At 38.5% G+C, this 13,180-nt stretch overlaps 4 protein-coding genes across 5 annotated transcripts; 2 read left to right on the plus strand and 2 right to left on the minus strand.

Moving 5' to 3' along the window:
* The first annotated feature begins 593 nt into the window (after positions 1–593).
* On the plus strand, positions 594–3,820 carry LOC104817956 (protein CHUP1, chloroplastic). 2 transcript variants are annotated; one of them, XM_010547359.2, is made up of 5 exons: positions 594–1,030; positions 1,441–1,596; positions 1,701–1,738; positions 2,042–2,794; positions 2,866–3,820. In XM_010547359.2, the coding sequence occupies exons 2-5, from the start codon at positions 1,443–1,445 to the stop codon at positions 3,670–3,672; spliced, it is 1,752 nt and encodes a 583-aa protein (XP_010545661.1). In that variant the 5' UTR covers positions 594–1,030; positions 1,441–1,442; the 3' UTR covers positions 3,673–3,820. The 2 variants fall into 2 exon arrangements, with proteins under 2 accessions (XP_010545661.1, XP_010545660.1); XM_010547358.1 differs by having other exon boundaries at positions 595–1,030; positions 1,360–1,596.
* Positions 3,821–4,372: 552 nt separating this feature from the next.
* Positions 4,373–6,985, plus strand: LOC104817957 (polyadenylate-binding protein 6). Its single transcript, XM_010547360.1, has 7 exons — positions 4,373–4,683; positions 5,121–5,430; positions 5,509–5,768; positions 5,846–6,142; positions 6,236–6,498; positions 6,590–6,670; positions 6,749–6,985. The coding sequence occupies exons 1-7, from the start codon at positions 4,461–4,463 to the stop codon at positions 6,941–6,943; spliced, it is 1,629 nt and encodes a 542-aa protein (XP_010545662.1). The 5' UTR covers positions 4,373–4,460; the 3' UTR covers positions 6,944–6,985.
* A 104-nt stretch (positions 6,986–7,089) lies between these two features.
* Positions 7,090–8,693, minus strand: LOC104817958 (GDSL esterase/lipase APG). The gene is made up of 5 exons (XM_010547361.1): positions 8,393–8,693; positions 8,160–8,290; positions 7,836–8,069; positions 7,489–7,744; positions 7,090–7,411 (listed from the first exon to the last, which is right to left on the minus strand). The coding sequence occupies exons 1-5, from the start codon at positions 8,646–8,648 to the stop codon at positions 7,215–7,217; spliced, it is 1,074 nt and encodes a 357-aa protein (XP_010545663.1). The 5' UTR covers positions 8,649–8,693; the 3' UTR covers positions 7,090–7,214.
* Positions 8,694–10,660: 1,967 nt separating this feature from the next.
* LOC104817959 (histidine-containing phosphotransfer protein 4) lies at positions 10,661–12,671 on the minus strand. Its single transcript, XM_010547362.2, has 6 exons — positions 12,509–12,671; positions 12,165–12,295; positions 11,946–12,014; positions 11,271–11,342; positions 11,038–11,110; positions 10,661–10,870 (listed from the first exon to the last, which is right to left on the minus strand). The coding sequence occupies exons 1-6, from the start codon at positions 12,563–12,565 to the stop codon at positions 10,823–10,825; spliced, it is 450 nt and encodes a 149-aa protein (XP_010545664.1). The 5' UTR covers positions 12,566–12,671; the 3' UTR covers positions 10,661–10,822.
* Positions 12,672–13,180: the final 509 nt, after the last annotated feature.

Here is a 13,180-nt window from a genome sequence, read left to right on the forward strand (position 1 = left end):
TTTTTTCTCCAAATTTTATTATGTTTTATTTTTATTAATGTTGTCTCGTCGATTTATTTGACTCGCAAATTAAATTAAGACTATCCGAAAGGGCCGAGTAATTTTCTTGTTAAAAACGGATTGGGCCAAGTCCGACCCAAAAATTCTGAAATTACAACGAGACGGGCCGGGCCGGGCCGGGCTGAACCCACCACAACCATTTATCCTCCTTTTTGGGTTTCAACTTCCATGCCTTCTTTCCACAGGCAAACTTTTATTTAAAGTTTATAAATCTTCGTTCAATACATTTTTTTAAAAAAAAATCTACACTTAATTTATGCTCTCTTTTTTTCCATTTACTAGAGGTAAATAGAATTTTATGTAATACATTTATTACTCGAATGCCCATGCTTTTTTTTTATTGTTGTTGCAACTATCAAAATTCCGGGAAAAGAAATTTATTTTATGAAATGGTAACAAAGTTCGGCTTGATCTTTCTTTATCTGCTAACAATCCATCAGCGGAGGAACCAAATATATATATATATATATATAGGCATAGAAATTTCCAATAGAAAATTGCATTTTTTTATTAGGCGACCAACCAAGCCTCATGAGCAGAAAAGGTCGCATTATTAAACTTAATTTAAAAATAATTTACTGCAAAGATCATGTCTTTGTTATGGTTTCTTCTCTCTAGAGCGTTTCAATCCACCTGGCGATACTCTCGATTCCACGATCCCTCCCTCGTGATCGTACAACCAATACCTCTGGCTTTCCTCTTCGTGTTCCACTTCTCCTCCACCAAATCTTCGCCCCCACGAATAAATTTCACATCCAACGATTAACATCAGACCGCGAAATGTACCCATCATGCTCTTAAATCCGAAAGAATCAAACTTTCCTCGACCCACTTGAGATTTCGTGTATGCCCAAAAAAAACTGTTCGTTTCTTCCTTTTGTCTTTGCTCCACTCGGGAGAATTTGATTCGGAAGTTCTGAAGCAAAAACCTACGCGTTTCGGACAGCTTTTAGATCGTTGGTTTTGGTTGGTAAGTTCCTCTACTCTGCTTGTTTGATTCTATTCATCTTGCTTTTGACTTTTGTTTCTTGATCGAGCGATACATGGGTTCGATGATCTTCCCTCGATTTTGCTTTATTTTAATGTCTATGGATCAAATCTCTGATTTTGTATTTTTATGGGTGTGATTCGGAAAGGAAAGTTCCTACCTTTTTGATTCAAAAAATGTCCTTTCTGCCAAATAAGGTTTTTTTTTTTTTGTTTCTTTCTGGGTATATGAGTTTTGATCTTAGTTGCTTTCTGGTGTAATTTTCAAAGATTTTTTTTGTTCTTCGTCGTTTGATTTTCTGGTCTTTGCAGATGGAGACAAATGAATTCAGTCATCTTCATCCAATTGATCTTACGATTTGAAGTTTGAAATTATCGGGTGGGTTTATGTAGTTATGATCATCGCTAAACACAAACGAGACATAAACTTGCTTGTGCTTCAATTCGGCGCCGCAATCGCCGTCTCTTTCGCCGGATTTCTCTATTCGCGGTTCCGGAAACATCGGAGGACAAAACCCACTTTGCCCTCTCTTCCCGTTCGATCTCCTGGTGAGTTTCTGTGTTTGTGTTTGATCCTTATCATATTTTTTCCCTGATTTATCAGTCACTCATGGCTCATGGGTCTGACCGTATTTGAATTTGTGGTGTTTCAGATGATAGATGCGGAGGCTGTTTGGATCAACACATCATCGTAAGTTACTAACTGACCCTGTAAATCTGATTCTGTCTGTGTTCTTGGACTTGCTATTTTTAGTTTGGTTTTCAGCTTATATGAAAATATCATGAACTGAGAAGTTCTGTTCTTTTGTAATCTAATCTTTACAAGACGAGTAAAGTTTCTGATTTGGTTTTTCTCTAGATCGATTCTTTTACTTACTTGTTTGAAATCAATCAGAGATACTTTCACGGTTCTTTTTTCGGTTTTCGGGTTCTTAATGTTCATATTAGATCAGAGTTGTTGTCTGAAACTTCGATACGCTTCGGTTATCGTCAGGGAGAAGATGCAGAAATGGAGAAGAGTAACGATCGTTCCATTGTCGATCTCTGTCCGAACAGCCAATGTCTCGTGGACGACAAAAACATGTTCCTCTTGCCCGAGTTCGAAGATGTAATCAAAGAGTTCGACTCGTCTGTCTGTAATGACAACGAAACCCCGAGGTCAGATGCTTCTGCTCCTTTGGCATTCCCGAGCGAAGAGGACAAGAACGAGATTTCACAGCTGAGAAACACGATCAGGGCGCTTCACGAGAGAGAGAGGAGTCTCGAGGCGAAGCTGTTGGAATATTACAGCCTCAAGGAACAGCAAAAAGTCGCGATGGAGCTTCGGAACAGATTGAAACTAAACCAGATGGAGACTAGGGTTTTTAATCTCAAGATCAAGTCGTTGCAGGCCGAGAACCAGAAACTCAGGACCCAGTGTTCGGACCACGCAAAGGTTGTCTCCGAGCTTGAGGCTGCCGAGTCTCGGATTCGGACGTTGAGGAAGAAACTGCAGGTCGAGACTCAGCGGAACAGGGATCAGATCTTGTCCCTTCGCGACCGAGTGGCTAAGCTGCAAGAACAAGAACTCGAGGCTTGTCTACCAGATCCAGATGCCAATAAAATGGTGCAAAGGTTAAGAGATTTGGAGGCCGAGATCGATGAGCTAAAGGATTTGAACACGAGATTGCAGATCGAGAATTCGGAACTGGCTGAGAAGTTGGAATCGGCTCAGCTCCTGGCGAATTCGAAGCTGGAGGATCCCGAGGTACGACATATGAATTCCAGGGCTTTCTCCGATTATCGATATTGATCGGAATCAACCTTGTTTTTTTGCAGATAGAACTGTTACGAGAAGAAAGTATCCGATTGAGGAACGAAAACGAAGAGCTGAAGAGGGGAATCGAGCAGATTCAATCGGATCGGTGCACTGACCTCGAGGAACTTGTCTATCTCAGGTGGATAAACGCTTGTTTACGCTACGAGCTCAGGAATTACCAGCCACCGACGGGTAAAACCGTCGCTAGGGATCTCAGCACCACTCTTAGTCCGAAATCCGAAGAAAAAGCGAAGCGGCTAATCCTCGAGTACGCCGCCGAAACAGAAGGGCTCGACGAGAATACGATACACACGGTGGATCTCGACCTCGACGATGACCAATGGTCGTCTTCTCTCGAATCCCTGATCACAGACTCGGAATTCCTGGACGACTCGTCAGTGGACACATTGCTGGCGAGAAAAGCGAGCAAGCCGGGAAAGAAGAACCTTCTGCGGAAACTGAGGAGGCTTCTACACGGGAAAGAGATACACGACGAGAAAACTCGATCACCCGAGGGTTGTCGGGACCGTCTTTCGAGCAGCTCAAAGCCTCGGCTTCGATCGAGGCACTCGATGGATTTCCAGATGCTGATGCGAAACAGAGCGGCGGAAGAGGAGGAGGAGGAGTCGAAGGAAGAGGTTGGAGTCGCTCGTCGCAAGAGCGAAAACGCGTATTCCGTGCTCAGAACACTGCGGGAAGGCGGAACGGGAAACGGATCGGATCACTGCAAGAAAACAGAGTTGATAAAATTCGCAGAGGCGTTGAGGAAGAACTCTGGTCCCATGGACAAGAAGCTTCATAAGAAGTCTGTGTCATATTTTTTCTGAGAGAAAGTAATAAAACATTGAAACTAGTTACATAATTCTGTCTTTGTAAATCCATGTTGTTATGTGGACCAATCATAATCTAAATGTGTGTATTTTTTGGAAAATGCGACTGAAATAATATAATATATATCCCCGATTATATGTTTAATTCAGTTTTGTCATAGTATGTGTAATTTTATGTTATTATTTTAAAATAGAAATTATGAAACATGTATGTTATTATTTCTCTCTCTGTCTGTTAGTAATTTTATATAATTTACTTTGACAACATCAACAAAAGATTATTGTTATGAAGGCATAGACAATGCCACAAACAATTAATTGTATGTTAGATAATTGATATTTTAAAAAAATACACTGTGATTAACAAATAAATCTAAATACATTGTATAATCAAATTATATTTTCTATAATTAAAAAAACGTAAATATTCGTAGGCAATGACTGTAACATAAGTCCTTCCATTATAACATTTCTGAAAATAATAAGCCCAAAAACTAATTCAGCTCCGTGACAAAAAAAAAAAACCCAATTCGGATTTCCAAAAAGATTGGCGAGTTGGATGCTTTCGGTACTCGCAGCGCGTGTAGTCCGTACCAATGGCTGCTCTGGTGCTTATAGTTATAACAGACGCATACAAATACAGAGTCCTCTGCTTCATTCTCTTCTCCTCCATTTTTTTTCTTTGCAAACTCTTCCTCCATTTTCTTCTCTCTCTTCTTGAATACTTCACTCTGCTCCATTTTTGTACTCTCCCGAGAAAAGAACAAAACCTCAGACGAACAACGATGGCGGGCGCGAAGCAAGAAACGGCGCTGTTTGGGAGCCCTCAACGCTCCGTGAAGAAAGCTTCGCTTTACGTCGGCGATCTTTGTGCCGACGTGACGGAAGAAGATCTCATCGCCAAATTCTCCTCGACGGTTCCCGTCGTCTCCGCCCATCTCTGCCGCTGCTCCGCCACCGGAAAATCCCTTCGCTACGGCTACGTCAACTTCGATTCCCGCTTCAATGGTAAAAGAGAAAAAAAAAAGATTCCTCCTTTCTCTTCGTTTTCATCGTTCTTTTCTCGAAATCTGTTGTTTTGAATTTACGTTCTTCGTTTCCATGTTCTCTGTTTGGGATCGTGGTTTCTGGGTCATCTTCCCTTTTGTTCTCTTGGCTTATTAATTCTTGTAGCTTCGTTCTTGCCCATCTAAAACCCTAAAATCTCATACCCACATGTGTGTGTTTTTTCCGTTTCCAGAAGATTTCTGCAATGATCGATGCCTTTGTCTTTCTCATATTGTATCATTATGCCAAGTGATTGAATTCTCCATTTTTTTTTCTCCAAATTTGTTTGCAATCTGTTTAGGGTTTTCCGGCAGATTGTATGCCAATGATGAAAAAGAAGGTCTTTGTTTCCTCTCTGATATCACTCTGTATTGCTTCTTGCTCTATCTTGGACGCAGCATCAAATGCTATGGCTTGCTTGAACCACACTGACTTGAAGGGAAAACCGATGAGGATAATGTGGTTCCAGAAGGATCAGTCACAGCGTCGGAGTGGAATCGGCAACCTTTTCGTTAAAAACCTCGGCAGTTCAATCACCGGTGGTTGCTTAGAGCGTATCTTCAGCCCCTTCGGGACCATACTTTCCTGCAAAGTGGCCGAGGAAAACGGGCAGAGTAAAGGTTTCGGCTTCGTCCAGCTCGATTCAGAACAATCCGCTGCATCCGCTCGGTCTGCTCTCCATGGCTCTCTCATCGACGGGAAGAAACTGTATGTATGTTCACAATATAAAGTTTGGACATTGTTTCAGTAAAGCAATGATTTTCTTGATGTTGTTCTATATCGTAGATTTGTAGCGAAATTCATCAAGAAGACTGAAAGGGCAGCAAAGTCGGGGAAAAATGATTTCACAAACCTTTATGTGAAGAATCTGGATGAAGATGTGACGGAGGATTTTCTGCTCGAAACGTTTGCCAAATACGGGGGAGTTTCTAGCGTTTCGGTCACGAGGGATGGAGCCGGGAAATCGAGAGGTTTCGGGTATGTGAGTTTCTTCGAGCCAGAAAGTGCGAGGAATGCGACAGAGGCCCTGAATGGAGCATTTCTTGGTAAGAAATTGTCATCTTTGATCAAAGAGATTTGTCATATGGATTTGTGATTTCATGACAACTTTTTCTTTCGTTAGGATCCAAGAATTTGTTTGTCGGAAGGGCTCAGACCAAAGCTGAAAGGACAGAGATGCTGAAATATGAACTCAAGGAGAAGTTTATTTCCGGGTTTAAGACGTTGAAGCGGTTCAATCTGTACGTGAAGGACCTGAGTGAATCGGTAGATGAGACGAGGCTGCGAGAAATTTTCGGACGCTACGGGAACGTTGTCTCTGCAAAAGTGATGCGTCACGAGAATGGTCTAAGTAAGGGATTCGGGTTTGTGTGCTTCTCTAACCGCGAAGAATCGAAACAGGCGAAGAGAGATCTCGACGGTATGATCTATATAACTCGAGAGGCTTCACATTCTCAGATCTTTTTATCGGATTCATACTGATTGAGTAATGAATATGGAACTCTGTTCGTAGGATATCTTGTCGACGGAAAGTCGTTGGTTGTCCGAGTGGCAGAGCGGAAAGAGGATCGGGTCAAGAGGTTGCAGAAGTTCTTCACTGAACCGTCAGGCCAAGTTCCATACGGTTCCGTTCCGAACCTTCCTGTAGGTTTTCCCGTCCAGTCTCACAATCAACCGATGCCTGTTTCGTACGCATATCTTCAGCCGTTCCATGTCGGGCGATCCTCTTTCTACATGGGTTCTCAGGCATTCCTCCCGAACTACGTCACCTCATATGTAAGCATTTCCTTCCGATCTTTTCCTCCTTGCTAACGTTCGGGTTTTCCACGATCTCTCATTTTTCTTGGGTTTTCCTTCAAAATCTCAGATTCCTGCGGGAGAATCACAGTCCAAGAAAAACCAGCCACAGGATGAGGTGAACAGAAGAACGGTGTTCAGCAAAAGCAAGGTTTGTATCCATAAGTATATCTTGAATTAGTTCAAGTTTTTCCTTAGTTGATATTTTTTTTTCTTGCCAAACCTTAAGGGCAAAACCCGAAATGTTGGAAGTCGGAAACATAGGTTCGGTGGCAAAGGAAACGGAGTTGGAGACGCGGAAATGCCCTCCCGAGCTTCGAAATCTACTGTGAGCCTAGACGAAGCAACATCGGTTCTGAAAGCTGTACTGCTGAAATCCTCTCATGCTTGTGGCAGTGAAAGCAGAAAATTCCAAACCAATTAGCCGACGCTACGGATATTGATCTGATCATCGGGTTTCAGAAGATTACATTTCGATGATTCAGTTTCCGAAGAACAGAAGCCGCGAAGGAAATCATCAAAGTGAATGTTAATGCCAGAACCTTCTGTGTAGTTTTTTTTCTTCTTCTCTAGTACAAAACAAATGTATCATTCATGGATTGATGACAGTACATGGACAAATCGGAAAGATATAATCGTTTGACAAATCGATTGTAATATTTCGGTAATACAGATATCGATCAGGAACGAGGCATTTAGCCGAGAAGCTCGAAGCCCTGAGTAATCAAAGCATCAGCAAGAACTTGATTAGCAGCTTGAGAGGGATGAACACTGTCCCAGAACACATACTGAGTAGCATTCGGGCATGTTCCGAACGATTTCGGGTTGCACAGGAGAGAAGTCGTCTCGACTGTTCCCGTTCCGCAACACCCTTTTGTTGCTTCGGAAAACCCTGCAATAAAAAGATCGGAAACGTTATTGGATACAATGCGATTACATGTATAGTTTTACATGTGACAGAGAATTTACCGTTTTTCGAAGGGGATTGAACGAGGTCGTATAGTGGCTTAAAGATGTCGAAAACGACGATCTTAAGGCCTGAGTATTGCTTCTTGAGCTTTGAGGCGGCCGAGTTAAGCTTCTTGTTGAATTGTTGAGCATCTGTGTTGATTCTTGCAACACATCCTTTCTCGTGGAAACCGAAAATGGTCCTTGCCGCCGGGAGACAACCCAATGGTGGAAGAGACGTTACTCCGATCTTCCTCACCCCGAGGCCGTAAACGTCCTGAGTGAACCGTTCAAAAACACTGTTATTTCTCTGTATGAGCATATTACGTCCGGAAACTGAGAATTCGGGAGAAGGAAACGAAATGTACCTTGACGAAAGTCGAGAAACTGTCGATGAGGTAAGAACCGTACTGATCAGGAGTGTAGACTTTGAATAGCAAAGGGTTGACATAGTAGTTCTGGATAAAATCGCTGCTTCCGGCGCTCAAAATGCAGATTGCTCCTCGGATTATCGATTCAGATTTGGTTTTTCCCGCGATTTTCACGAGCTTGCTCTTGTATTCCTTGAAATACTCCACCTGCTGGTACAGCGGGATTGCGTGCTGCCCAGAAAACGATCGATCAAAGTGTCATGATTACGAAACATAAAACCGATCTGTGTCTGATCAAAATCCCAAAATCAGTTCACTCACATTGATGATCGCAGGTTTCGGGTCGTAACCAGAAGCAGCGGAAGCGAAATTCGCACCGATGAGAAGGTTCTTGCCCGAAGCTTGAGGGCTAAGATAAGCAGGCGGGTAAGCAGTGAAGCCTAGAGTCTCAGCTGCATATGAAGAAACACAAGACAAAAGAACTTAACCCTTTTTATTTCTTGAACAGCAAGAAACACTGTCTGGTTATTACTTGAACCACAAGTAAACTATACCGGTGATGTCAGTAGCTAACTTGCCATTGCAGAACCGTCCGGTGGCCTCGTGGTTGGCGAAATCTCGGCCATAAGGCGGGTAATCGGCCCTGAAAATGGTCGGAAGATAGTTGTTGTTGCCCACATCGACGGCCGAATCGCCGAATGTGATGATTGCAGGGACAAGGGTTGTGGAATCTTGAGCATGGGATGAACTCAGAAAAACGGCAAGGGAAAAGAGAAAGGATATTCTGAGATATCTTAAGGTTTGATCCATCTTTGGTAATGTGCTTTTGAAATTTGGTGTTTGTGCGAGTGGTGAGGACCAAAAAAACCTTTGTTATATAACCACATGTGTAGGGAAATTATGTTGTCTGGCAGCCTGGGAAAAAAGAGGAGGATGAGGAACAATGACTATCATAGTCTCAAATATTACAGTCAGAGCATCTGCTACAAATTAAAGTTGCATGTTTCACTAAGATGTCGATTTTGGGAAGATCTAAACGTCTGCAGAATCTGAAACTCAGACCTAAAAAAGTAAAGTAACTAGCAACGCCGCAACCAAATTTCAATTTGAACAGCTCACCTCATCTTCGCTGAATCTCCCCGCGCTACATATACGCTCAAAAAGCTCACCTCCGGCAGCATATTCCATGACAATGGCGAGATGGGTCGGCGTCAAAACCAACTGAAAACACCAAAAAAACAACCTTTAAGCAAGAAAATTATAAAGTTACAAGCTTCAACTGAGCAGTTTCATCATATCTAGAAAACACATGTACCTCCTTAAACCGGATTATATTCGGGTGGCGAAGAGATCTGTGGTTTATGATCTCTCTTGCAACATTCTCATCAATCTGCACACGAAACCAAAACAAGATTAGAAGCATCCGCCGTCAGACATTACAAAAATCCGGCCATGAGAACTTGACTTCGAACAAGTAAAGCAAGCAACACTAAGTGAAACTCGAAAACATAAGATTTTAGATGCTCAGATAACTAACAAAAGGATCACTTTCTCTTCTTTCATAAAACCAGGCAACAGTTTGAACTCAAATCCTTAGAACATTGGGTAATTATGGATTACCTTTACAGCCAAGTTTTTTTTTTTAATTTTATTTTAAAAATTAAAATTAGGGTTTGGCTCTGATATTTATTTTTATATAATTTTGTCGCGAATATCTATAGATATATATATATATATATGTATGTATATTCACGAGAGGAAAGATATAAAATAAGATAAAGGGGGCTTTGAAGTGAGGGGGATGGAGGTTGTGAGAGTGAGGTGAGACCAATAAATGAGAGTGGTTTTACGTCGCTTTGAGGCCATCAATTATTTCATTATTAATTGAAACCCATTCGTAATAACGAATCTACCCATTTATGCCATTTTCTTTTTCATATTTCTTTCTTTTTTCTTGAAGATTATTATTCAATTAATTTTTTCTAATGTGACGATATTTTATTGAAATAAACAAAAACCAATCAAATAACGTGTGTGTGTGTGTGTGTGTGTGTGATTTTATATGAAGCTAATTTTAAAACTGATTAATTATATTTTCAAAACTAAATTAATTGAATTTAAATTGAATTAGAATTAAACATGACAATAAAATTTAAAAAACCACTTTTTTGAAATAATTTTTTAAGATTGAATTTGAACTGAATTGGGATAGAAATAATATGACAATAAAATAAAAAACCACTATTTATCTGCACAGATATTTAGTATTCTCGTATTATATCGGAACTCTGTATTCTTTGAAATTTCATTTAAAAATGCATTAAAGCATCGTAAAAAAAATCAAATCTCTATACTCATTGCTTTCTTAAAAAAAACATTCATTTGTTATTTGGTGCATTATCGTAATTAAAGAAATTATCCTTAATTTCATAACATTTTATAGACCCATATATATATATATATATATTGCATGTATCTTTAGTGTTTTTTTTTTTTTTGGTAATATTTGGGATATGTTTTGTATATTCATCGGAAGAAGGGTATTCGTTGAATTGAATTGAATGCCTTTTGCAATTGTCAAATAAAAAATCTACCTTTGCTAAAAAGTTATTGCTAACTACTCTGTGTCTCCTGTGAGTCAGGCTAGCATGTTATTCCTACATTAAGCCTGCATTATTCTTTGATACGTAATATACACATATACATATATATATATATATATATATATTTACGAGGAAGAGCTTCAAATAGCATATTTAAGTTTTGGACCTTGTCTAAAAAAAGGAAAAGATATTATCAATTTCATTTTATCAAATTTCCGAATAAAGGTTAACAGAAAATTGGACTGTCTACTAACATATATATAATATCAATACATATAGATGGATATGAAAATTAATTAGAGGAAAATACAACATATTCATGGGTTTATATATATATATATATATATATATATAATCACCGACGAAGCCTAATACATCTCGTTACTTAGGCCTACATGCAGTCTCCCTTGGCCCAACTTGCCTCGCCAACTGCCCAACGCAAAAGCTTTCCGTCAGTCCTATCTTATGCTTAATTTATATGTATATTATATGTATATGTATATGTATATGTATATGTATATGTATATGTATATGTATATGTATATGTATATGTATATGTATATATGTATATGTATATATAAACAATTTTGGATTACCTGAAAATAACTTTCAAGCTTCTTTTTCAGAGTTGCGTGTTCTTTCTTCAGTTGCTGGAAACTCCTCAAGCATCTGGTCATTACCGTACAAACAAGAATTAGGTGGTCGAAAACATAATAAAGTGAAACTTCAAGGCTCAGTAATTGATACAAATAAAGCCCTTTTATTTTGGTTGTTTTTCACTTAGACCCCATATTTTCGTCCACTCAATGTAAGAAAAAGACGAGATTACCCTTCCGCGTTTCCGGCTCTGCAGTACTCCCTGAACGTAGTGCACTCAGCTTTCACCTTGCTCGCTCCAATGCTGCAGAAATATATATATATATATATATATATATATATATATATATATGATTTTATTTTTATTTATATTGTGAATGAACTCCATACCAAAGTAGATTCTTATACGCGTTATGAAATCGAAACTTGATTAACAATATGTATGTATGTATGTATGTATGTATGTATGTATGTATGTATGTATGTATGTATGTATGTATGTATGTATGTATGTATGTATGTATGTATGTATGTATTTATCAAGTGCCAACGCAAGTGGCCCATTTGGTGCAACAGTTGCATGTGATGAAATAGTTCGAGCGATGGGCATCTTAAAGTATCATCTTTGATCTTAAAAGAATACGAATATTATTAATGCAAATTAAATTTTCTCTTCATTTGAAGAATTCATTATATATTGGATTTGTGATTTGCACGTTCTTGTGTATGTTTAGGTGTTTATACTAATTAATTAGCACATGCATGTGTTATTTGTTATGCGTTTCTTCATTAAAACTAATAAAATAAAATATTTATAAAAGCTCATATAATCATGTCTCCTTCTTGTTAAAAATTAGTTTATTATGTATTTTCTAAAAAAATTTAAACTAATGTACTATATATTCACCTCGTGCTACTGCCCTTGAATTGGTGCATGTGAGCGTCAAGCCTATTGAAATCAAGAGGACTTCTTTCCCTGCATGGTTATTAATTATTAAGAAATAAATAAATATGTGCTCCATATATATATATATATATATATATATATATATATATATATTGTTCTAGAACAAGTAGGCATGTGTTTTGTAGGTAAATAAAAAAACACAAATGAAATTGGACGTACAGATTCTGCTCAATGTTGTTGATTAATCGAGATGAATCTTTGAAGTACAATGTAGCAACTTCTTCAACAAAATTAGGGTTTGCATCATCTTGGAGTTCCTCCAATTCCATGAATTGTTCGTCCAGATATCCCTGCATTCACGTTTAAATTTTCTTATTTCCCACGATCAACGAATTTTGTAATTATTTATATATATGTTGAAGGGTCCATATATACAAATTTCCACAGCCTAGGCTATAAAAAAAATGTATAACTATATATTATATAACTAGTGACAGAGAAAAAAAAAAGAAGAAACAATCATTGGGGAAGAAGAAAAAAAAGCTACGATGGAGATGGGGAACCTTATCAAAGAGTGCCTTTTTCATGATTGCCACTTGCTTATGCATGTTTCTTTCCATTCTTATAAAAACAAATCAAATGAGAAGGAAAAAAAAAACAAAATTGTGTGAAAATGCTTGGTGTTTGTTCTTCTTGTGTATTTGAAATGGCGATGGAGTAATGAAATGGGCGATTGGGATATATATAGACACACACATACATACATATATATATATATATACACAAACATAGGGGAGAAGAGAATATAACATTTCAAATCACATCATGGGAAAAGAAAAACAGATAGAATATATAAAAAAAAATGGTGGAACCTGCAACGTAGCACATATGAATGATGGGTATTCTCTACCCAAAAGGTAAAAAAATAAAAATAAAAAAATGTATATTCGCTGTTATCGCCTTAATTTGATGACACGTGGACGTATCATTTGCATGAACTGTCGACGTAAACCTATGGGTCATTTTGATGATTAAGAGACTTCAGACGCTAACCCTAAACATCAGAGACAATCAACCTCGTACCATATGTAATTATTATATAAACTACTGTGAATGCATATTTGATTACGGAAAATAAAATAAAATGACAGTTTGAATCAGCGTAAATTAGGTTTTTATCATAACGTTAGTTATTATAATCTATTATAATATCTCCTACGGTGTAAAAAGATCCA

The sequence above is a fragment of the Tarenaya hassleriana genome, unplaced genomic scaffold (assembly GCF_000463585.1).
Source record: "Tarenaya hassleriana unplaced genomic scaffold, ASM46358v1 Cleome28, whole genome shotgun sequence".
In the NCBI taxonomy this organism is placed as follows: Eukaryota; Viridiplantae; Streptophyta; class Magnoliopsida; order Brassicales; family Cleomaceae; genus Tarenaya; species Tarenaya hassleriana.

Excerpts from the sequence above, each read along its gene's own strand:
- LOC104817956 (XM_010547359.2), top strand. The coding sequence starts at position 1,443 with ATGATCATCGCTAAACACAAACGAGACATAAACTTGCTTGTGCTTCAA. Across the intron at positions 1,739-2,041 it reads GTTTGGATCAACACATCATC|GGAGAAGATGCAGAAATGGA; the intron begins GTAAGTTACTAA and ends GGTTATCGTCAG. Across the intron at positions 2,795-2,865 it reads CGAAGCTGGAGGATCCCGAG|ATAGAACTGTTACGAGAAGA; the intron begins GTACGACATATG and ends GTTTTTTTGCAG.
- LOC104817957 (XM_010547360.1), top strand. The coding sequence starts at position 4,461 with ATGGCGGGCGCGAAGCAAGAAACGGCGCTGTTTGGGAGCCCTCAACGC. Across the intron at positions 4,684-5,120 it reads CTTCGATTCCCGCTTCAATG|CATCAAATGCTATGGCTTGC; the intron begins GTAAAAGAGAAA and ends TCTTGGACGCAG. Across the intron at positions 5,431-5,508 it reads CTCATCGACGGGAAGAAACT|ATTTGTAGCGAAATTCATCA; the intron begins GTATGTATGTTC and ends TCTATATCGTAG.
- LOC104817958 (XM_010547361.1), bottom strand. The coding sequence starts at position 8,648 with ATGGATCAAACCTTAAGATATCTCAGAATATCCTTTCTCTTTTCCCTT. Across the intron at positions 8,070-8,159 it reads CGAAACCTGCGATCATCAAT|CACGCAATCCCGCTGTACCA; the intron begins GTGAGTGAACTG and ends TTTTCTGGGCAG. Across the intron at positions 7,412-7,488 it reads TCAATCCCCTTCGAAAAACG|GGTTTTCCGAAGCAACAAAA; the intron begins GTAAATTCTCTG and ends TTTTTATTGCAG.
- LOC104817959 (XM_010547362.2), bottom strand. The coding sequence starts at position 12,565 with ATGGAAAGAAACATGCATAAGCAAGTGGCAATCATGAAAAAGGCACTC. Across the intron at positions 11,343-11,945 it reads TTCAAGGGCAGTAGCACGAG|CATTGGAGCGAGCAAGGTGA; the intron begins GTGAATATATAG and ends ATATTTCTGCAG. Across the intron at positions 11,111-11,270 it reads AGAGCCGGAAACGCGGAAGG|ATGCTTGAGGAGTTTCCAGC; the intron begins GTAATCTCGTCT and ends GGTAATGACCAG.